Genomic DNA, 25,032 nt, shown 5'->3' on the forward strand with positions numbered 1-25,032 from the left:
ATATGTCATGTAACTACAGGTTGCCCTTTACTGAGATAATTACTGAGTGGGAAGGTGGTAAATACATGTATCATGTAACTACAGGTGGCCCTTTACTGAGGTAATGACTGAGTGGGAAGGTGGTAACTGCATATGTCATGTAACTTCAGGTTGCCCTTTACTGAGATAATTACTGAGTGGGAAGGTGGTAACTGCAAGTGTCATGTAACTACAGGTTGCTCTTTACTGAGATAATGACTGAGTGGGTAGGTGGTAAATACATGTATCATGTAACTACAGGATGCCCTTTACTGAGATAATCACTGAGTGGGAAGATGGTAACTGCATGTGCCATGTAACTAACTACAGGATGCCCTTTACTGAGATAATCACTGAGTGGGAAGGTGGTAACTGCATGTGTCATGTAACTACAGGTTGCCCTTTACTGAGATATTTACTGAGTGGGTAGGTGGAAAATACATTATCATGTAACTACAAGATGCCCTTTACTGTGATAATCACTGAGTGGGAAGGTGGCAACTGCATGTGTCATGTAAGTACAGATTGCCCTTTACTGACATAATTACTGAGTGGGAAGGTGGTAACTGCATGTGTCATGTAACTACAGGGTGCTCTTTACTGAGATAATTATTGAGTGGGAAGGTGGTAACTGCATATGTCATGTAACTTCAGGTTGCCCTTTACTGAGATAATTACTGAGTGGGAAGGTGGAAACTGCATGTGTCATGTAACTACAGGTTGCCCTTTACTGAGATAATTACTGAGTGGTAAGGTGGTAACTGCATATGTCATGTAACTTCAGGTTGCCCTTTACTGAGATAATTACTGAGTGGGAATATGGTAACTGTAAGTGTCATGTAACTACAGGTTGCCCTTCACTGACATAATTACTGAGTGGGAAGGTGGTAACTGCATGTGTCATGTAACTACAGGGTGCTCTTTACTGAGATAATTACTGAGTGGGAAGGTGGTAAATGCATGTGTCATGTAACGACAGGTTGCCCTTTACTGAGTTAATTACTGAATGGGAAGGTGGTAACTGCATGAGCCATGTAACTACAGGTTGCCCTTTACTGAGATAATTACTGAGTGGGAAGGTGGAAACTGCATATGTCATGTAACTTCAGGTTGCCCTTTACTGAGATAATTACAGAGTGGGAATATGGTAACTGCATGTGTCATGTAACTACAGGTTGCCCTTTACTGAGATAATTACTGAGTGGTAAGGTGGTAACTGCATATGTCATGTAACTTCAGGTTGCCCTTCATTTACATAATTACTGAGTGGGAAGGTGGTAACTGCATATGTCATGTAACTTCAGGTTGCCCTTCATTTACATTATTACTGAGTGGGAAGGTGGTAACTGCATGTGTCATGTAACTACAGGTTGCCCTTTACTGAGATAATTACTGAGTGGTAAGGTGGTAACTGCATATGTCATGTAACTTCAGGTTGCCCTTCATTTACATAATTACTGAGTGGGAAGGTGGTAACTGCATGTGTCATGTAACTACAGGTTGCCCTTTACTGAGATAATTACTGAGTGGGAAGGTGGTAACTGCATGTGTCATGTAACTACAGGTTGCCCTTTACTGAGATAATTACTGAGTGGTAAGGTGGTAACTGCAATACGTCATGTAACTTCAGGTTGCCCTTTACTGAGATAATTACTGAGTGGGAATATGGTAACTGCAAGTGTCATGTAACTACAGGTTGCCCTTCACTGAGATAATTACTGAGTGGGAAGGTGGTAACTGCATGCGTCATGTAACTACAGGTGGCCCTTTACTGAGATAATTACTGAGTGGTAAGGTGGTAACTGCAATACGTCATGTAACTTCAGGTTGCCCTTTACTGAGATAATTACTGAGTGGGAATATGGTAACTGCAAGTGTCATGTAACTACAGGTTGCCCTTCACTGAGATAATTACTGAGTGGGAAGGTGGTAACTGCATGCGTCATGTAACTACAGGTGGCCCTTTACTGAGGTAATGACTGAGTGGGAAGGTGGTAACTGCATGTGTCATGTAACTACAGGTTGCCCTTTACTGAGATATTTACTGAGTTGGTAGGTGGTAAATACATGTATCATGTAACTACAGGATGCCCTTTACTGAGATAATGACTGAGTGGGAAGGTGGTAACTGCATGTGTCATGTAAGTACAGATTGCCCTTTACTGACATAATTACTGAGTGGGAAGGTGGTAACTGCATGTGTCATGTAACTTCAGGTTGCCCTTTACTGAGATAATTACTGAGTGGGAATATGGTAACTGCAAGTGTCATGTAACTACAGGTTGCCCTTCACTGAGATAATTACTGAGTGGGAAGGTGGTAACTGCATGTGTCATGTAACTACAGGTTGCCCTTTACTGAGGTAATGACTGAGTTGAAGGTGGTAACTGCATGTGACAGGTTGCCCTTTACTGAGATAATCACTAAATTGGAAGGTGGTAACTGCATGTGTCATGTAACTACAGATTGCCCTTTACTGATATAATTACTGAGTGGGAAGGTGGTAACTGCATATGTCATGTAACTACAGGTTGCCCTTTGCTGTTTTTCAAAACAAAGGTCATGGAATGCTTTCTGGAATTGTTAATGCCACAGAGATCCTGGAAGGACAATTAAAATGTGTCACTGACACTGTGTCATCAACAGTCATTAAATTTAGAATATATTTAACCTGAAATTTTCTTTACCTAGAAGGCATCACAGTTTTGAAATCTTCACCAGAAGGCCAATCATTGAGTTTCAGTATTAAAGGCTCCCCATTCTTGGACTTCAACCGCTCTGGATAAGGAAAAAAAAATCTTCAGTCACTCCAGACAAAATATGAATGCACTAATTTCAGAGGGAATTAATTGCTTTAGTAATACAGTGAATTTTAAATATTTAATGTACATTGGTAAAAGGAATAGTGATGAAGAGAGTGAGTGTGTGAGTATATAAAATTATCTAACAAATGAAAAATCAATTCTGTTAATCATTATTACAAATCAGCAACTAAATGATCTGTTTACTAACAAATTATACTTACTTGTTAAATCTTCAAAACCTTCCCAGAACTCTTGAAGTCTTACACTGGACATCATACTGCCATCCTTGCAGTTAACTAGGTCTACCTTCTGGTCTGAAAATTCTTCACTGAAGCTTTCAGGTTTCCAAATGCTGAAATTTAGTTTTTTGTGCACACCAGATACAAGAACAGGCTGTAAGGTAGAATATTTTTGAAAGGGAGATGAGAAGGAAAGAACTGATTTTCAAAAGAGTACTTCAAAGAAAACTATAATTCTGGTGTAATTTCTTATTAATGAATTTCTCAATATATATGACAAACACAACACCTATTTTTGCTTACATTGGTAATATTTTCAATTAGCGTATTATCCTTATAATTTCACAATATTTCATCCACAGCAATAACTGCAAACTCAATTTCAATGGTAAAGTGGCAAAGATTTGCATTTGTTTCAATCTCCTCAAACTTGATTTGTACAGACCTGTTCTTGACTCCAACATTCTCTGAACATCTTATAATTGCTGGGGTTGCCAGGATCTTGGAGCCATAACACACTTCCCTCACAAAGCCAAGAACAAGGTACTTCAGAATGATTCATGCGATTAAAATGCACATTTAGCTTTTTAACTTCCTTTTGCAAATTTTGGTTTGTTTCATCTTTCCCATGTGTTTTCTCCGATTTGCTTGCTGGAATCTTATTTTCCACAACTGATGCAATAATGTCATCTAAGAGATTCGGCATGCTTCTTGAACCTCTGCCTGTCTATAAGGAATGATAAAGAAAGTACTGTCAAATACTCGTCAAGTATATGGAAATAAACCATGACTGCTTGTCCTAATGTAGAAGCCTACAACGGTGGCAAAAGTTGATTGTAACCTACTTGCATTTAAATTATTCAGTTATGCATTCTGCTATGTTTCTTGTTTTTAAAAATCAGCATTGGAATACAGGAATGCATAAAACCAGCTCCACTGAAAACTAAATCAGCACTATGAAATAAATTCAGAGCTAAGCCACATTATACAACTATTTCTACCATTCAGTCGTTGCTGAGTATTTAAAAGAAGCCCGTTTCACACCTCTGAAATAGAGGATCATGGCTAAAGCTAGTACTTCTAGAATAAAATACAGGCTGTACCTTTATCAATTGATCATCATACCGTCAAGACACGGTTCTGATGTTTTCATTTGCTTCCCTCTACTAGTGCACCACAGAATGGCAAACCTACATCTCAATTACAAAATTCAACTTACAGGTGTATCTGCAGAAAACACTGGGGCAAAGGCAATACCAGCATCAGTTGAACCTAACCGCAATTTTCCAGCTGTTGTAGTAAGTAAATCCCGCAGAGTCGACCCTTGTTCATTTTTAACACATGGGACAGCAGTTTTGCAATTCACCGTCTTGTCCATTTGGTTTAATTCCAGCTTCACTGCTTTGGACATGTGCAATTCTTTGTTTTCTATAACCAACCCAAAGGAAAACAACTGTTTTACTTCAATGTTTGACACACAAAGACAGAATGCTCTTGTACAAATACATCACTTCACTGAAAACTCAACCATCCAGCAATTTGCAGAATCATAAAATGAACCATTAGAATTTTAGAATCCATATGGAACTAATTCAAGTTCAATGTCACATGTACAGATGGTTTTGTGAGCAGACCAATCGGCTGCAGAGAGATCAGTTGGTACAGAGCAAAGACAACAAAAGAATAATACAAAATCTTACATGAATTAGCTGAGCCAAAAGGCCTATTCACAATGCTAACAATCTAAATGCTTGCTCTTGTAGGATTTTTTCTTTTTTAAATTAAGTTGTACCTTTTCACATTTCCTTGCTTCAGGAACTTACCTTAAATTACTTAAACATGCAAATATTAGCACATCCAAGTTTGAGAAATTTCCAAATGCAAGATTGTAGGCTTTGCCCATTGTAGAAATATCATGAAAGATGCTGGGAAGCAATGGGGGAATCCCTTGGGTCTTCAATGATACAATCAGCACTTTGTTTATTTTGAAAGTGCAGTCATGCTTGCCCTTTGGCAGCACTCCAGTTGAGTTAAATAAATTATAAATGGCAGTTCCAAAGGTTACATGGATTCAATTTAAGGAATAATAGAGAATAGGTTGTGGTTCAAAGTAAATGCTGCATGCCAAATTGTGGAAGGAAATAACTGAACAAATTTCTTTATCAGTGAATATCCAAGCCAACAATGAAATAAGGCTGGATCTACAGAAAAATCTATGAGCAACCAAATGTATTTCCATGGCAGAGCATGCTGAAAAAATACAGTTAGTTCTAAGCATCTCCAATTATTTTCTCACAAACACAGTAGAACTCCAATAATTGACTATTCCATTGTTTTAGTATCTGGCTCATTGGGTTGTTTCCTTCATTTTCTTCAGACTCACTGCCCCAATCCCATGCTCCTTTTAGAGCAACTGAAATGTGGCTACATCACATACCAAATACAAAATGTACTGTTGTAATAAGCCAAATCTTGACGTAGATGATCATGAGAGCACTGATATGGGGTTCATTTTCATATAGGAAAGAAACTTTCCTTCAGTCTGATGGTGTGTCCTTTCAGACTCTTGAACCTTCTTCCTGATGGGAAGCAGAAGACTGTGTCTGAGGACCGATGAGTCTTTCAGTACGTTGGCTGCCCTTCCTTGGCAGGAGATGTCGATGGAAGCCCATAGAGTGGAGAGAAGTTTTTGTTATGTTCTGAACTACATTCTTCACCTTCTGTAACTTCTGATCTTGATCATTACAGGTCCCCTTTTAAGCCACACTGCAGTAGTTCAAATTTTTAAATTTAGACCTAAAGCATGGTAAGAGACCCCTCTGGTCCATGACTTTGTGCCACCCAATTACACCCAACTGACCTACAACTCGGGTATCAGGTATCATTTATTTTTTTGTAATTAACACCATACAACATTAAAAATGAGATAACTCCCATACATTTTGAAGGGGTCTAGGACATTTTTGGTGACAGGCAGTTTGGCCTCCACAGTTTAGCATCAAAATTTGGCACTGGACATTTTGCCGCCAACAGTTTGGTGCTGCACATTTTGGTACTAACAGGTAGAAGTGAGATAAGGAGCTTAGGACTGTCATGCAGACCCTGCATTCGGGACACCGGCCGTTGCTCCATCATGTCAAACTTACCGACAGGGCACTACAGGAGCTGGAGGCTTACCAGCACTTGGCAGTGAGTAAGGTAGCATAGACAGTTCGTCCCAGGACCAGGAACCAGACACCGATCCCATCATGATCCCTGATCACCCTCTGCTCCCAGTCCCCCTTTGCCACCTGGTCCCCTCCACCTGCCCGTTCCTCACTGTCAAGAAACAATTTTAATCAATGTTTATTATTTATTGCATTTTATGAAAATTATAATAAATTAATATGCCATGTCCGTCACCAAAGGTAAGCTCCAAAATATCTGGCGCCAAACTGCAGAAGCCAAAATGTTCGAAGGGTTACAAAAGTCTTGTTTTTTTTGTGCCAAAATGTCTGTCCCAAAAATGTGAGCGCCAAAATATCCAGCACCAAACTGCATATGCCAAAATGCCTGATTCCATTTTGAAGGGTGGGAGGAAACCAGAGCCCCCAGACGAAACCCACGCAGACACGAGGAGGACATACAAACTCCTTACAGTCACTGCTGGATTCAAACCTGTTTGCTGGTGCTGTAGCAACACTCTGCTTACTGCTATGTTAATTACGCTGGCTCAAAGTTGTGGCAAACTACCACCTTCTCAAGATTAATGAGATACTGATCTTAAAAGTATAATTGCACAAGTTCAAGTTTATTATCATCCGGTTGGACAAATATTCTCTGGTCCTTGGTACAAAACATGCAGCCACATAACAAGACATATACGCATGCAAACAAATAATTCATGCGCAGGACAATTATACACATATAAATAAATATTATTTAATGAATATTACAGAGTCTCAAATTGTTAGTTTGAGCAGTTCCTTTGGTCACTTGGCATTCTCACTGCCTGCATAAATAAGTTGTTTCTCAGCTTGGTGATTCTCCTCTATCTCTTTTTCAATAGGAGTAGCTGAGAGATGTTGTGAGGGTTCTCAATGATTTTGCATTTCCTCTTCAAACAACAATCCTAGTAGATCACATCGTTGGGGGAGGGGAGGAAGACCTCAGTGATCCTCCCTGTCACTCTTATGGTCTTGCGTTTTGGCCTCTTATCCAATTTTCTACAGCAACAATATCACTCGATACAGCTCTTGTAGAAGGTTGACATGATGGTGGCAGGTAGCCTTGCCCACTTTAGTGTTCCTAGGAAATGCAGTCACTGTTGTGCCTTCCTGACAAGTGAAATGTTGTGTGTCCACGATAGGTCACTTGTTAAGTGGACTTTGAGAAACTTGGTGCACTGTACTCTATCCACTACCGAGTTATTAATGTGTCATGGAGGGTGGTCGTTCCTGGTCCACCTGAAGTCTACGATCATCTCCTTGGTCTTGTCCACACACAATAAACAAACCTTATTGGCTATTTAACATTAATATCATGATCACCATTCTTATGCACAGAGACAATGATGAAATTTAGTGTGAGGGCTCTTAGTGGTTTTTCTCCATCAGTACCAGAGCACCACAGGGTTGTGTACTTAGCCCCCTGCTCTATTCGCTCTATATCCATGTCTGTGGGGCGTGGTACGACAACAACACCATATACAAATTTGCTGATGATACCACCATAGTCTTCTTTGGCTTGGCTTCGCGGACGAAGATTTATGGAGGGGGTAAATGTCCAGGTCAGCTGCAGGCTCGTTTGTGGCTGACAAGTCCGATGCGGGACAGGCAGACGTGGTTGCAGTGGTTGCAGGGAAAAATAGGTTAGATGGGGTTGGGTGTTGGGTTTTTCCTCCTTTGCCTTTTGTCAGTGAGGTGGGCTCTGCGGTCTTCTTCAAAGGAGATTGCTGCCCGCCCAACTGTGAGGCGCCAAGATGCACGGTTGGAGGCGAGATCAGCCCACTGGCGGTGGTCAATGTGGCAGGCACCAAGAGATTTCTTTAGGCAGTCCTTGTACCTTTTCTTTGGTGCACCTCTGTCATGGTGGCCAGTGGAGAGCTCGCCATATAACACGATCTTGGGAAGGCGATGGTCCTCCATTCTGGAGACGTGACCCACCCAGCGCAGCTGGATCTTCAGCAGCGTGGACTCGATGCTGTCGACCTCTGCCATCTCGAGTACTTCGACGTTAGGGATGAAAGCGCTCCAATGAATGTTGAGGATGGAGCGGAGACACCGTAGTAGGATGTATAAAAAGGGACAATGAGTCAGCGTATAGGAGGGTGATCGAAAATATGGTTGAATGGTGTACCAACAACAACCTTGGACTCAATTTCACCATGACCAAGGAGCTCATTGTGGACTTCAGGAAAAAAAAACCAGAGGTGTCTGATCCAGTGATCATTGGAGGGAAATCAGGGGTGAGTATGAGTCACCATCTTGGAGGAGTTTTCCTGGACTTATCATACTAATACCATCTTAAAGAAAGCATGTCAGTGCCTCTACTTCCTCAGGATTTTGTGCAGGTTCAGCATGTCATCAAAACCATGGCAAACATATAGATGTGAAGTGAAAAAATTTCCTGACTGGCTGCATCACAGCCTGGTATGGGGGCAGCAATACCTCTGAGTGGAAAGCCCTGCAAAGGGTAGTGGATGCAGCTTGGTACATCACAGGCAAATCTCTCCCCATCAAGAAAATCAATATGGAAAGCTGCCGTCAAGAGCAGCAGCAGCAATCATCAAGGGTTCATGCTCTGTTCTTGCAGTTGCCATTAGGAAAGAAGTTCAGGTGTCACAAGACTCATAACTCCAGAGTTGCTACCTCTCAACCATCAGACTCCTGAACACAGAACTTATTCAGAGACTAATTTAAGGACTCTTACTTTGCACAATATTTATTTTCTGTATTTCCATTTATTTTCATTTCTCTTTTGGATACATTTCTTTCTTGAGTACAGTTTACAGTTACCAGTAATTAGAAATTCTGCTTTGCTCACAGGAAAAAGAACCTCAGGGTTGTATGAGATGTCATGACTGTGCTCAAACAATAAATTTGAACTGATTTTAACCATGAACAAGTAGTATCTGATCTCGGTGATTTTTGATTGTTATAGCATTCTTGGATTTTAAAGGCAGGAAAATGGAATGAAAGGAAAAAAATAATTGATTTGAATAGAAGGATTGGCCAAATTTGCCCTGAAGTCAAATGGTCCTTCCATTCTCTATTCACTGGTTTCCTGTTCTACGAGATATGGTAATCAATAAAGGGAAGAATCAAATGGTCCAAACTTACTTTCTGCAATGGTGTCACTGCTTGGGTTGTTGAAACAGCCATAGGTCTCTGTGTTCTCCAAAGTAGAAGGCTGTCTTGCCATTGAGTTAATGGTACTGTGATTTAGGACACACTACAGAACCAGGCAACAAAAAATATAGAGAAAACCAGTGAGAAAATATACAAGAAAGCAGTCAAAAAATTTATCACTCAGAAATCAACTATAATTTAAGAGATGTTGTCTTCAAATTAATATTTCAAATCTAATGGAGCTAAATTCAATACAATATGTCATCCCTCAATTTAGAAGCAATTCCCAAAAGTAGCTTTGCTCAATGCCATTCAGAATATATTCTCCTCCATCTTACTGTCTTTGTCAAAGGGAGTAGTCTTAAAGGTTAGAAGGTATGCTCTTCCTGCAGGACCCGAGGTATCAGGAACACTTCCAATGTCCCTGATGACTACAAGAAATATCTCAATTTACAGTTCCTATTGGACTGCAGAGAGAGAGTGGCTGGACTTGCAAATGGACTCTCAATGGAGCAACCAGAATATAGAGAATGCAGTAGATAGCATATTAAATAAGATGAGTCATGCTGCAGATAGAGAAATAGAGATGGGTGACCACTAGGAAGGGCAGCCCAGAGTCCCCTGTGGTCAATTCCCTCTCTAACAAGTAAAATGTTTTGGAAACTGTTGCATAAGGGGAGAGGGGTGGTCTTCCAGGACAAAACAGCAGGAAAATCTGTTCATGGGGTTGCTGTACAAAAAGGGACAGGCAGAGTGACATTGGTGGTGCCCACAAAATACACTTCAGATTAATACGTTGCTTCTGTGGTGTCTGGGTGAAGATGTCTTGGATATTCTCAAAAGCAAGATATTCTCAAAAGCAAGGGTCATTCAGAGGTTGTTCTACGTGTTATGTGTTGGCACAACAACCAAGAGAAGATAAAGGATAAAGTCATGTAATATGAGTTTAAGGTGCTAGGTAGCCATTAAAGAGCATCCTCAAAAGTTGTAATCACTGGGCTGATTCCAGTATCATGAGTTTGTTAGAACAGGAGGAGAAGGGTAGGTCAGATTAATGCAGGAGGTTTCTGGATCAGGAGTGACACAGAGTCAACATGGATTTGTCAAAGGCGGATTCTGTCTGACTAATTTGATTGAATTCTATGAATTGGTAACAAATTGTATCAATGAGAGCAGGGTAGTAGATGTGATTTACATGACCTTTAATAAGACCATTGACAAGGTCCCACATGTGGCACTGGTTCAAAAAGTTAGGACTCATGGGATCCCGTGCAAGTCAGAAAACTGGATCCATAGTTGGCTTGGCAATAAGAAAAACAAGGATAATGGTAGAGTTGTTTTGATTTTATAATTCAATGCCTGTCACAAGTGGTACTGGGACCCTGGTTGTTGGAAATAAGTATGGATGATTTGGAAGTGGATGTGAGAGGCACTATCCGTAAGTTTACAGATGGCATGAAGATTGGCGCAGTTGTTGATTGCATGGAAGATACAAGGTAATATCAATGTGTCATAAAGTGGACTGAAAATGGCAGATGGAGTTTAATCCTGATAAATGTAAGGTGATATAATTTGGAAGCATTAATGAGATGAGGGTATACACAGACCAAACAGACAATAAGGTATTATCAGAATTGTACCTCAAGAATAGCATCAGATTTTTTTTCAGTTTTTTTTATATATCATGGGCTTCAAATAAATGGATTATGTTGTGGATTATTTTCACCTGGATTTGCCAAGCAACTACTTTGCAATCTACTTGAAATAACCCCGATTCCTTCATGAATGGTTGCCTGACAATAAATTACCATATAATCAGTCTTTTTATGACCATCACAGTTGCCTGAACAAAGGACTGGTTAACAATTTTATTCATAAATGGTTTGCGGCAGAGACTTTTGATTAATAGAAAAGCATAAAATATAGGAGCATGCTTGTACCCCAATTAGAACTCAGTACGCTATCCTGGCTGTGACTGTGCAAACTGAATTAGCTCTAAAAGGAGTAATTATATATGGAGATATGTTACTGAATAAGCTCTAAAAGGGATAATTATATTTGGAGATATGTTACTAATACAATTGTTTTATTACCCATTAGGATTTATTGAGGATGAATAAACAATGAAATCCAGAACCTGGTGAGAGCCAGATCACACAAACATTTAAATCCAGAGATCAGGAGCAGGTATGACCTGCAGAAAGGTATCTCCAGGGCAAAGTGGAGATTGGATGAAAATGGAAACAACGAGGCACACCCAACAGCTGTGGCAGGGCCTAAATGCCATTACCTGTTACAAAACCAAATCCAATAAAATAGAAGATGGCAAAGCTTCTCTCCCAGATTTGATATAGATTCCGTAACAATACCGAACCACTCCTCCATAACCCTATGTCCCCTGATAATCCCATCCTGTCTGTATCTGAAGATGGCATGCGTGCTGCCTTCAGGAGAGTGAGGACCTCTGGCTGACAACACAGAGTCATACGCTCCTATCAAACTTTACAATTTCCACTTATAAAACCAACTTTTTATATATCTAAGTGGTTACACTTTGGTTTGACTGTTTGCTAATCCACCTCCATCAAGAAAACGTTGAAAAAAAGCAGCTAAAGCTGCAGGCAAGTCTGCGAAGGAGACTACAGAATATGAAGTTAAAGAGGAACTTGAAGTTGAACCTGAAGCAGAATCACGTACCATTAATCACGTTGCTAGAATGACAACAACTCAATCCCAGGAATTTATAGAAAAATTAATGAAGCACATGAAACAATTTTATAAGGAAATGGGGCTTCTTAAAACTTTGATAGATTTCCAGTATTAGAAGAGCATATGGCAACTTTGGGAAAAGAGAGGAGCTCTGTGACCAAAAAGCTGTGAAAGCTTGAAGAAAGATTAGAAGAAATGGCCAACAGCAATAAAAAGTTAATGTTGCATCTGGTCAACGTGGAGGGCCGAGACAGATGTAATAACATCCGTATCTTGGGATTAAAATGAGGAATTGAAAAAGGGAAATCGCCTATACAATTTTTTACCAAGCTACTTACTGAAGTGTTTGGAAAAGAGTTTCTGGGTACTCTCTTTACTCAATTGAGCGCATTGTGCTCCATTTCCAAAGATGTCATCTGGGGATCATCCAAGATTTGTGATTATTTGCTTCCACTATTTTCAGCAGAAAGAACTGATCATATTTGAAACTCAAGCGAAAGAAAGTCTTAACTTATCAAGACCAACTCATTAGATTTGTTGATTACTATCTGGAGGTGGTGGAAATGCAGAATACCTGAACTTTATTATAAAACCAGCTCTGAAATATCTTCTCGGTGAAGATCATCTTGAAGAATGGTCGCAAAAAGTTCCTTCATTCGGTGGCTAAAGCTCATTGAGGTGTAGCTAATGAAGAAGCTGATGCTAGCTCACTACTGGGTTTAGAATGAGTTAAATTTTGTGGTCTCTCGAGAGTGATACCATTGTGAGTCTGAAAGGTTTTGATGAACCATTGAGGAAGTAGAAGGGGGAAATATGTCAGGATTTTTCCCTTAATTTTATTTGCGAATTTAAAATTGTAACACCCCCCCCCCCTTCTTTTTGTTACTTTATTAATTGGTAAGGGTTAGTTCATTTAATATCATCTAATTATAGAGAGTTCAATATTTTCTAGGGTACTGATATTCCTATTCGCCAAGGGAGATTAGAGGGTTAATTTTTTTTCCACAAGATGGTTGAGAATATAGAATTTAATTATGCATGCAGATACAAGATGTAAGTGTGCCCTCTTGTTCTTAAGTTAGTCTTTTTAGTCTCTTGTTATTTTTTAAATGTTTTTCAAGGAGTAATTTTTTTTGAATATTTTATTTTAATTTTTCCAAGACTCATATGGCACTCATACATCATATAAATAATTATTATAATATTACAGAGTTTCATATGACTGCCCAAATCTTGCTCCACCCCCCAACTGCTAACATTTAAAAAAAGTGATTTTAATTAAAAGTAATGATTATTTTGATGTTTATATTGGAGGAGTTTCCCAAGCTCGAATCCAAGGGCTTTCTAGCATGACTGAGAACAAAGGAATATTTATTCGGCATCTGTGGAAAACATCGAGATTATTATTAATTTAGCCTTAATATTAATACATGTAATTACAATAGTTATTAAAAGTTTATAATTACTATGGGATTTTTCTTTTAAAGTAACAAATAGATACTGATATAATTGTTAAGGGTTCCACGATGTGTGTGTGTATGTGATTTTTTTGGGGTTTTGAGAACAAAGAATCTACTTCTGCACATGCCTGTGGATTAAATATTTATTTACTGGTTTAATTTCCACACTATTATGATTAAAAAGTTTTAAATGGTTGGTACTGAATTGGGGGGATTATTTATTAATGCAAGGATTATTACAACAATAATAGTTCAGGTTCTCTCAGCATTTAAGCACAGACGAACAAAGGGACGTTACTGCGCATGCACGAAATAAAGTAGGAGTGCTCTTTATTTTGAATTTCATTTCTTACAACACATACACATGCATATATAATCGTAGTCACACTAGCCAATCAGTGTGTGAAAGAACCAGAGTCAAAAGTGAGTTGAACCAAATGATTTTAATAGAACACTCGCACGAGTTTAAATCCCTCAGAATCCAATGATACTTGCGACTCCTGGGACCTTTATGACATCAGCCGCCAGGCTATGGGCTTGCCTTGCACCCAGAGTTCTCACAGTCAGATTTGCCGTGGACTTGTCCACGACTCCATAAGCCGGTTCCCCTGTTGCATGGTGAACTGCCACATGACTCTCCCCCCCCCCCCCCACCAGAACCAGCTTTAGGAGGTGTGGAGTCCATGGCCAACACGTCTTTAGTCCATATGGGTGGCCAACTTAATCAGCGAGGGGGTGGCACAGTCACAGGGCATTCCAGGTCTAAGTGCACAGGCTTGAGGCGGTCAATGGTGAAGGTCTCCTTCTGGCCAATCACATCAAGGACACATGTGGTTCCATTCTGATGCACCACCTTGTACAAGCCCTCACATGCCCTTGCAGACAAAGATGTAGTCGCAGTCCCGGAGGTCCCTGGAGCCAAAGGAAGATGTCAGGCTACGGCACGGGGTTGGGACAGGAGGTAGTGTTCCTACCTTCTCTTGGGAGTCTTGCGAGCACTGCCGCGGGTGTCTCCTCTGTGCCACAGGCCGCTGGCACAAACTTGCCTGGAACCCTTCAGTGGGGCGCAGTATACCAACTCTGCCAAAGAGGTGGCTAAGTCTTCTTTGTGAGCCGTGGAGATGCTAAGAAGCACCCATGGGAGCTTGTCCACCCAATCCTGACATTGGAGGCGTGCCATCAGGGCCGACTTCAGGTGCCGGTGGAAGAGCTCTTACCAGGCCATTGAACCATAGATAGTAGGCTGTAATGTGGTTCAGCTGGGTCCCAAGTAGCCGTGCCAGCGCCGACCATAGGCTGGTCATGAACTGCGACCCCTGTCTGAGGTGATGTTGGCAGACAGGCTGAAACTTGCAATGAGGGCTCTGGCACAGTACTCCGTGGACGTGTCGGTGAGCAGTATGGCTTCTGGCCACCTGATGAACTTGTCAACCATGGTGAACAGGTACCTTGCCCACGGAGCCTGGCAGCGGACCGACGATGTCCATGTGAACATGCATCAGCTGGAAGGGTTGAGGGGGGCTTTCACGTGCCTTTGGACTTTGGATGACTAGCAGTGTATACATGTCTTGGTTCAGTGCCCAACCTGCTTATGTAGGCTGTGTCAAATACTTCTATCCACTACCAGTTAAAAGGATGCAGAATGGATGGGTGGGCTAAACCATGTAGTGTATCAAAAACGCGACATCTCCAAGCAGCTGGAATGATGGACCGAGGTTGGCAGGTAGGACATGTCACAGAAGAGCGTGCTGCCTGTTGGCCTGATGGGAATGTCCTCAACGTGTAGGTCCCAGACTGCGGTGCGGTAGGCCAGCATTTCTTTGTCCAGCTGCTGTGCCTTGGTGAGCGTCTCATAGTCCAACCATCGGGACAAGAAAATGCACCAAGTGAATGCAGGTGCAAGATAGTGTGTTGGCCATTACATTGTTTTTCCAAGAGGTGTGTTTGACGGTGGTGGTAAACTCCAAGATGTATGACAGATGGCGATGCTGCCATGCCAACCATGGATCCAACAATTTGGCAAATGCGAAGGTGAGAGGTTTGTGGTCTGTGAAGACAGTGAACACCCGCCCCCTCCAAGAAATACCGAAAGTGCCAGATGGCAACGTAGAGGGCTAGCAGCTCCCTGTCGAAGGTACTAAATTTCAGCTCGGATGGGAGATGAGTCATAGGTGCTAGTTGAAGAACGTGACCTTCAATTGGGTGTTCTAACATGCTGCCGACTGTTGAGTTGGAAGTGTTAACTGTGAGGGCTGTGGACACATCCACCCGCAGGAGTACCAGGAGGGTAATGTTTGCAAAGGTGTCATTGGCCTGCTCGAAAGCCACTGCTGACTCAGTGTCCCAAGTGATTTCCTTGGCCTTGCCAGATATCAGACGAAAGAGGGATTGCATAATTTGGGCTGACGGTAGGAATCGGTGGCAAAAGTTGAATGTGCCCATGAACTCCTGTAGGCCCTTGACTGTACATGCTTTAGCAAAGTGGCCATATTTCCCACAGTGGCTGGAAGTAGTGAATCGAGCCAGACACTTCTGTCTGGGTGTCATCTCTTATTACAGAAGTAACACTTGCCATGTGTTTGTCCCTTCACCCCCCCTCAGGATTCCAGCACTCATGGGTGTCTTCTTTTCAGTTTCCAATATTTCGCTGGATCACATAGCACTTCTCAGTGTTTTGGCTAGGGTGACTGCTTGGCCAAAGGTCAGAGGCTCTGTTTCTAATAGCCTCTGACATGTAACTGGAGTTGATTCCATTGACAAAAGCATCCAGCTTCAAAGTATTGTGGTGTTGTTCCACAATGACTGCCTCGACATCACATTCGCTTGCCAACGAGTCGAGAGCCAGTGAATAGGAAGTATCACTTTCCTCAAGTTTCTGGCGCCTAGTCAGCAACTGGTGCCGGGCAAGTACCACATTCTGTGGCGCCACATAGTAAGCAGTCAGTCGTTCCCGGACTATAGCCAGAGTCGCAACTCCTCGAGTTACTTCAAAAGGGATCTCATCCAGTAAGGAATTCAAGTGGCTCCACTGTATCACCTTATCGACCATGTTGTTCTGAGCCATGTAGTAGTCGAAACAAGTAATCCAATGGTTGAAAATTTCTCTGGCCCTCGGGGCAGACTGGTCGATCACCAGCCTCTCTGGCTTGAGTGTTGCATCCATGCTTGAGTTCTACTAATAAAATTGATCTGCCAGATAATGAAGAGATCAAAGGCAGTGTAGTTAAACACATATCATGGCTTTTATTAGTAGAAACTCAGTAGTACAATAATGAATGATAATGGGTGTATAAAGGGGGATAAAGGGGGAGGGCCCTTGATGGTAGAGATAATTCACGTCCAATGCCAGTAGTGCAGACTAAGCATAGTGAGAGATTGACAGCATGACACAGATTTACTACACTGGGCCTGGCAAACTGGCATCAACTTTTGCTGGCAAGGAAACTGCTCCATGCCGGGCAATGTGATGCCAAAGGAAATCAATGGCTGACAGACCGAAATGGCACTTTGCAGGATTGATGGCCAGATCATATTCACTTAGGTGGTGGCTGAGTTTGTGCAGGTGCGTCAAATGCTCTTGGTGAGTGTGGCTGGCAATCAGGATATCATCTAAGTAGATGAAGACAAAATCCAAGCCACACTTGACCATAAAGTCCTGAATGTGGGGTACTGGGTAGCAGTCGGTCATGGTGGCATCACCCCATTCGGCCTATTCAAGTTCCATAAGCCACTGGAACATCTGTGCCATGTTCTTGAGTCCGAAAGGCATCTGCAGGAACTTGAATAGGCCGAATGGGGTGATGAGAGCCGTCTTGGGGAGATCGCTGGGGTGGACGAAAATCTGGTGATACCCGTGGACCAGATCGACCTTGGAAAAGATGCATACCCCATGCAAAATAGCCATAAAGTCCTGAATGTGGGGTACTGGGTAGCAGTCGGCCATGGTGGCATCGTTAAGCCTTCTGTAGTCACCACATGGCCTCCATTCTCCAGCTGACTTGGGCACCATGAGGTTTCTGAGTGCTGGATGATCCTCATCTCCTCCATTTTCCTGAACTCCTCCTTGGCGAGGTGGAGTTTGTCGGGTGGGAGCCTGCATGCCCAGTGGGAATATGGTGCTGTACACCATGCTTAGGGGTGTTTGTGGAGAACTGCGGCATAATAATGGTCAGGAACTCAGCTAGTACTCTGGCAAATTTGTTCCCTAACAAAGCCAAAGAGTATAGGTGTGGAGCTGGTAACTTGGCTTTGCCAAGCGAAAAGATCTGGAAGGTCTTGGCATTTACTAGGTGCCATCCCTTGAGATCCACTAGGAGGCAGTGCGCCCTGAGGAAATATGCACCCAATAAAGGCTGAGACACTGCTGCCAGTGTAAACAACCAGGTGAAACGGCTGGAACTGAACTGTAGTGGGATGGTTCACATGCTGTATGTGTGCATACTGCTGTTGTTGTAAGCAGTGAGCACCGGTCCTGACTTCCTGGTGTGGCTGTTGTGGCTTGAGGGGGGAAAGACGGTACCCTCCACCCGTGTCTATGAGGAACTTTCACCTGGAGTGTCAGTCCCATAAGTAAAGGAGCCTATCACTGTGGTCAGCTACCATAGCCATTAGCAACAGCTGGCCCCAGTGTTTCCTAGAAAAAAACAGGGTGGGCAGCAAAGGTGGGCTCCTGAACCCTACTTTTTGTGGTAAAAACACCAATGGTCTGAACTGGGGTCACTCCCCACTGTGGGCATCATCGACTTCGTTGGTGGCGTGGGGAAGGCCTTAGGGTGTAACTCAGCAAATTGGTTGATGGAGGCCCCACCCATGCTGCTTGATGTGCCACAGGACATCTGCGCAGGCCGTTACTTCATGTGGGTCAATGAAATCGTTGTCAGTGATAGGAGGCAGATATCTTCTGGCATCTGCTTGAGAAAGACTTGTTTGAACAGTAAACATGGCTTATGGCTGCTAGTGCCAGCATCTCGTTCATTAAAGCCAATGGTGCACAGTCACCTAGGCCGTCCATGTGGAGCAACTGTGCTGTGCACTCACAGCAGAAGAGGCCAAAAGTACAGTTCAGGAGCACCTTGATTGTCTCATACCTATCTACCACCTGCAGCTGGCGTAGGAAGTCGATGATGCGGCCTGCCATTTCCTGCTCGAGTAGTACTTTGCGGCATCTGAATTGGGTTTCTGCCTGATCAAACCAGACTTGCGACTGCAAAGTCCAGAAAGTTGGCAGTTCCAGAGAAATTGAATTCTGCATGCTTGGGTCAGTCATCTTTTGCCATTTGGACCGTCGGGGTCACCATGTAGTCGCACTAGGCACACAGAGTCGAAAATGAGTGGAACCAACTGACTTTAATAGAACTCTTGCACCCGTTTAAATCTATCATTCATGATGATATTTGCAATCCCAGGACCTTTTATGATATCAACCGCCAGTCTGTGGGGTTACCCTACATGTGGAGTCAGATCTGCCGTGGACTTGCCCACAACTCCGTGAGCTGGTTCGCTTGTTGCGTGGGTGAGCCGCCACAATATATATTTATTATAATGTTCGTTTATTTGTAAAAGCAATGGGTGTTTATTATTACCAATGCAATAATAACAGATATTTTAACATGACACATATGTCGGTGTAGAAAATGTTGCTGTTTGGGGAGAGCTTCCTCCCTCTCCCTTTATATGCACTGAATGTATTTTTTTAGTGTTTCAGCTTTATATTTGCTTAAATGCCATATGTATTTTAATATTGGATTCTTTTTATTTATATATATTTAAGCACATTTGTTAAATGGAGTGTTTTTTGTTCTATTAATTTACAACAACAGACATTTTGGTATGATACGTGTGCATGGGATGATTCCTATTGTGCATGCAATTAAAGTGCCACCGTTGGGGAGGGCTTCTTCCCATTTCATTTAAAAAAATATATATACTGAATTTTTTACTGATTCAGTTTTATTTTGATTTAAAGGTATACAATAGGAAATTATATTAAAGGCGTGGAAGTCATGAATGGGTATCAGTGCAGGTGGTTAAAACTTGTTCATAGAAGGGTGGAATTTATTTTGTTGTTTAAACTTCCTTGTAGAATTGTTGATGTCAAAAGTTATGAACAATCTTGGAAGCATAAATAATGAGCGATAAGAACAACAGCCATGTATTTTGGGTTACAACTTTTTAGTTTGAGCAGGACACAACTTTGTTTATTGACCTTCAGTTTAGGGAGTGCTGGAAGGGAAGGGGGGGTTTAATTTAGGTTTTAGTAGGTTCTCGCACCAACCCTCTTTTCAATCTTCTTCAGCATGATGCTGAACCAAGCCATGAAAGACCCCAACAATGAAGACGCTGTTTACATCCGGTACCGCACGGATGGCAGTCTCTTCAATCTGAGGCGCCTGCAAGCTCACACCAAGACACAAGAGAAACTTGTCCGTGAACTACTCTTTGCAGACGATGCCGCTTTAGTTGCCCATTCAGAGCCAGCTCTTCAGCGCTTGACGTCCTGCTTTGCGGAAACTGCCAAAATGTTTGGCCTGGAAGTCAGCCTGAAGAAAACTGAGGTCCTCCATCAGCCAGCTCCCCACCATGACTACCAGCCCCCCCACATCTCCATCGGGCACACAATACTCAAAACGGTCAACCAGTTTACCTATCTCGGCTGCACCATTTCATCAGATGCAAGGATCGACAATGAGATAGACAACAGACTCGCCAAGGCAAATAGCGCCTTTGGAAGACTACACAAAAGAGTCTGGAAAAACAACCAACTGAAAAACCTCACAAAGATAAGCGTATACAGAGCCGTTGTCATACCCACACTCCTGTTCGGCTCCGAATCATGGGTCCTCTACCGGCACCACCTACGGCTCCTAGAACGCTTCCACCAGCGTTGTCTCCGCTCCATCCTCAACATCCATTGGAGCGCTTACATCCCTAACGTCGAAGTACTCGAGATGGCAGAGGTCGACAGCATCGAGTCCACGCTGCTGAAGATCCAGCTGCGCTGGATGGGTCACGTCTCCAGAATGGAGGACCATCGCCTTCCCAAGATCGTGTTATATGGCGAGCTCTCCACTGGCCACCGTGACAGAGGTGCACCAAAGAAAAGGTACAAGGACTGCCTAAAGAAATCTCTTGGTGCCTGCCACATTGACCACCGCCAGTGGGCTGATCTCGCCTCAAACCGTGCATCTTGGCGCCTCACAGTTTGGCGGGCAGCAACCTCCTTTGAAGAAGACCGCAGAGCCTACCTCACTGACAAAAGGCAAAGGAGGAAAAACCCAACACCCATCCCCAACCAACCAATTTTCCCCTGCAACCGCTGCAATCGTGTCTGCCTGTCCCGCATCGGACTTGTCAGCCACAAACGAGCCTGCAGCTGACGTGGACTTTTTACCCCCTCCATAAATCTTCGTCCGCGAAGCCAAGCCAAAGAAAAGTAGGTTTAGCAAGGTTACTTATAACTGTCTGAGTCCAAACTTTCTGATTTTCTTCAAATTTCAAGTTCAAATATTCTTGATTATTTTTTTTTAACTTAGTTTGTTCACAGTAAATTAACGCCATGTATTTATAATGACTGATTAGATTTAAAGAGCAGCCTCGATGGTTAAGATTAAGAACTATTTGGAATGTGATTTCAATATAACATTTGAAGGTAAAAGATAAAGACTCCATTATTGTCACATACTACTACATTTAGAATGTAGTATACATGAAAATCTTTAACTTTGTCTACTGTAAATGTATTACAATTTAACGTGGTACATAAAATACATATGTTCAAGCTCAAATTATCTCATTTTTAAGCATTTGCTGATCCATTATGTAAGAAGTGTAAACTTTTTGAAGCTTCATTAAATCATATGTTTTGGGAGTGCCCCAATTTAGGAAGATTTTGGGAAAACATTTTCCAAACTTTATCAACGATTTTTAAGATCTAAATAGAACCATACCCTTTAAATGCCTTGTTTGGTTTTTCTCTGTCAGAATCCTAGGAGAAAGTTTTAGGTTTTATCATGTTGATAGCCATACAAGCAATTTTAATGAAAGGGAAAGATGACTTTTCACCTACTCATACACGGTGGTTACATGATGTAAAGTCCTATTTAACCTTGAAGAAAATGAAATACAACATTATAGAGAGAAAGTTTCAATTTGAAAAGATGCTAGGCCCTTTCTTAGAATTCTATCATGACTGGAAGATTTTAAAAATTTGGATGCTCCAGTGATTCTCTGTTTAGTTTTTGAAGGTCACTATTTGATCCATATCTTTACATCCTTTTTGAAGAGGTAACCTGGATTAGAGGGATGGGATAGATTAGGTGGTCTTTTTATTCAATTTTTTTTTAGGTTAAGTTGTTAAATATGGGTTTAAATATGGCTTGTCACAGATCGTATCATTAATTTAGCCAGAATATATCCTTTGTTTAGATCATGGATTGCCCAATGTAGTTTACTTATTTTCTATCCAGAATTATCTTTTAGAAAAATTGTTAAATAAACAAATAAGAATAGGTTTTAAATTTACCTTTATATTAATTTGTGATATGTATATATGATCTATTATTTGTTTTATTAGAAGACTTTGTATGTAGGATTTATATGTTAAACTCAATTAAATTATTTTTAAAAGAGAGTGAATCAGAGGAAAGCATCTGGCCCGGATGGAGTACTTGGCCGAGTATTAAAAAAGCTGTGCTGATCAACTTACTAATGTCTTCAGCAGGGCGTGGTACCCACCTGTTTCAAACAGGTGTCAATCATACCGGTGGGTACCCAAGAAGAGAGTAGTAACCTGCCTTAATGACTATTGCACTGATTAAGTATTTTGAAAGGCTGGTGATGAAGCAGATCAGCTACTGTCTGAGCAGTGACATGGATACATTCCAGTTCACCTATCATAGTAATAGGTCTACCGTGGATGCCATCTCACTGGCTCTCCGCAAAGTCCTGGAACACCTCGTCATGCATACAAAGATGCTATCTATTGACTGCAGTTCGGCATTTAACACCTCAAATTTGATCAGCAAATTCCAAGACCTGGGAGTTAACACCCCACTGTGTAATTGAATCATGGATTTCCTCACCTCCAGACCAGAATCAGTGAAGATTGGTAAGAACTTCTCCTCCACAATCTCCATCAGTACCGGAGCACCACAGGACCATGTTCTTAGCCCCCTGCTCTACTCATTTTACACCTACAAATGTGTGGCTCAGTACAATAACACCATCTAAAAATTTGCCGATGATACCACTGAAGTGAGTTGTATAAAGTCAGCATACAGGATGGAGATTGAAAACTTGGCTGAATGATGCACCAACAACAACCTTGCACTTAATGACACCAAAACTAAGGAGCTAATTACTGACTTCAGGAAAGGAAAGCCAGAGGTATGCAATCATTGGGGGATTAGAGGTAGAGAGGGTGAGCAAATTTAAGTTCTTGGGAGTCACAATCTTGGAGGATCTTTCCTGGACCCAACACACTAATGGCATTGTGAAGAAAGCATGTCAGCGCCTCTACTTCCTCAGGAATTTGTGAAGGTTTGGTATGACATCAGAAACCCTGACAAATTTATAGGTGTGGTGCATCATGGTCTGATATGGAAACACCAATATCCCTGAGCGTAAAGTGTTCCAGAGGTAATGGGCACAGCCTAGGACATCACAGGCAAAACCCTCCCCAGTATTGAGTACGTCTACAGGGAATACTGCCGTCGGAGAGCAGCAGCAATATCAAAGACCCTCAACATTCAGCACCTGCTCTGTTCTCACTGCTGCCATCAGGAAGGAGGTATAGGTGTCACAAGACTCACACCATTAGGTTCAGGAACAGCTGCTACCCCTCCACTATCAGACACCTCAACGATAAATCAGAGACTCATTTAAGGACTCCTTCTTATGCATTTGATTGGATTTTCTTTTTGTTCTCTCTGTATTGCACTGTCAGTTTGTTTACATTCGTTATCTGTTTACAGTTCTGTGTTTATATGTTTATGATGTGTACAGTTTATTTTTTGCACCAGCAATTAGTGGTAATTCTGCCGCGTCCAGAGGAAAAAGGAATCTCGGGGTTGTATGTGATATCATGCATGTACTCTGACAATAAATCTGGAATCTGATATAGAACATTAATAGAACATTCAACATACAATGGGGGTGTTTCTACTGAGCCGGGAAAAGCGCGGTGATGCGAGGTGAAGCACGGTGACACCTTGAATCTGGCCACTCTGTAAACACATCCGGTTGTGGTCGATGTGCGGCGATTCGAGGTGCTCCGGCGTCCTACTTTTGAGGTGGTCAATGCGGGGTGATGCGAGGGACGACCTCGCAGTGTAAACACCGCGGGTGACTCACCGGAAGTCGCGATTTTTCACCCGCGGTTTTCAATTGCTCATCGGACTTCCTGGTCACCTCGCATCGCCCTGCATCACCTCGCATCGCCCTGCATCACTGCGTATTCAATCGCTCGGTAGAAACAGTTCAGGTAGTCCAAAAATGCACGGTGATGCGAGCGACAAAAAATCGCGGTGAAAGTGGGTGGCACTACGAGTTAACACTACGAGTTAACACTACGAGTTAACACTACGAGTTAACACCACGAGTTAACACCACGAGTTAACACCACGAGATAACACTACGAGTTAACACCACGAGTTAACACTACGAGTTAACACTACGAGTTAACACTACGAGTTAACACTACGAGATAACACTATAGGATAACAGTATATAAGCCACTGGAGCCTGCTTTGCAAATTCAGTTATCATGCCTGGTCAACTTTTTCTGCCATATCTCGCTTTCTCTGATTTGTTTCTGTCCTAATGCAGGGTCTTGATCCAAAACAGTGATTATCATTTTGCCTTCACAGATGCTGCCTGACCCATTGAGTTCCTCGAGAAACTTGTCTTTTTTTTAAAAATTCAGATTCCAGTATAAGCATTTCCTTGTCCTCAAGGAAAATATAAAACTTGCTGAGGTTTAGCCAATTCAAATAATTAGTACATAAAATTACAATGAAGCTGTATTCAGCCACATTTATACGATACCTGCAAAACTCCATTAGTGGTTGAGATTTTGGAAGGTGGTACATTTTGTTCCCCGCAAGGATTACGTGCAGCACTTTTCCAACTGTCGCTGATGGAATGCACCACCTCGCCAACATCTGCCAAGACTTTAAAACAAAAACTATGATATTTAAAAGCCAAGCTTAAATGCATACAAAATACAAAAATTATGATGATTAGTGTTAACATTTACCATTTTAATAAAACGGAATACCATTATGTCTCAAATATCATTTGGCATTGTTTCTGTCCCCAAATAATGATCATTTTCATGAAGTATGACATTTCTAGATAATATTGAACAAATTGCACTTGCATTCTATGATAAATATATGGTCTTTACTTGGTTGCAATAATAATGTTAAGAGGACACCTTAAATACTTAATAAAGCAAGTGCTTCTTGAAAATTTG

The 25,032-nt window shown here is 41.9% G+C and overlaps 1 protein-coding gene and 1 long non-coding RNA gene across 10 annotated transcripts in view; one reads left to right on the forward strand and one right to left on the reverse strand.

The window, feature by feature from the left end:
• Positions 1 to 25,032, reverse strand: part of jmjd1cb (jumonji domain containing 1Cb) — a 251,954-nt gene that overhangs the window by 34,850 nt on the left and 192,072 nt on the right. For 8 of the 9 annotated variants that reach the window (XM_069900764.1, XM_069900771.1, XM_069900765.1 and 5 more), the window contains 6 exons: positions 24,603 to 24,727; positions 9,382 to 9,493; positions 4,281 to 4,489; positions 3,507 to 3,788; positions 3,044 to 3,215; positions 2,706 to 2,796 (listed from right to left, as the gene is read on the reverse strand). In XM_069900764.1, the coding sequence (XP_069756865.1) occupies positions 2,706 to 2,796; positions 3,044 to 3,215; positions 3,507 to 3,788; positions 4,281 to 4,489; positions 9,382 to 9,493; positions 24,603 to 24,727 (991 nt within the window). Of the gene's footprint in view, positions 1 to 2,705; positions 2,797 to 3,043; positions 3,216 to 3,506; positions 3,789 to 4,280; positions 4,490 to 9,381; positions 9,494 to 24,602; positions 24,728 to 25,032 lie in introns of those variants that run through there. The other variant, XM_069900772.1, reaches the window with a different exon arrangement.
• LOC138744499 (uncharacterized) lies at positions 2,701 to 13,755 on the forward strand. Its single transcript, XR_011345577.1, has 2 exons — positions 2,701 to 2,943; positions 11,491 to 13,755. It is a non-coding gene; the product is annotated as an uncharacterized lncRNA (long non-coding RNA).

The sequence above is a fragment of the Narcine bancroftii genome, chromosome 10, assembly GCF_036971445.1.
Source record: "Narcine bancroftii isolate sNarBan1 chromosome 10, sNarBan1.hap1, whole genome shotgun sequence".
Lineage (NCBI taxonomy): Eukaryota > Metazoa > Chordata > Chondrichthyes > Torpediniformes > Narcinidae > Narcine > Narcine bancroftii.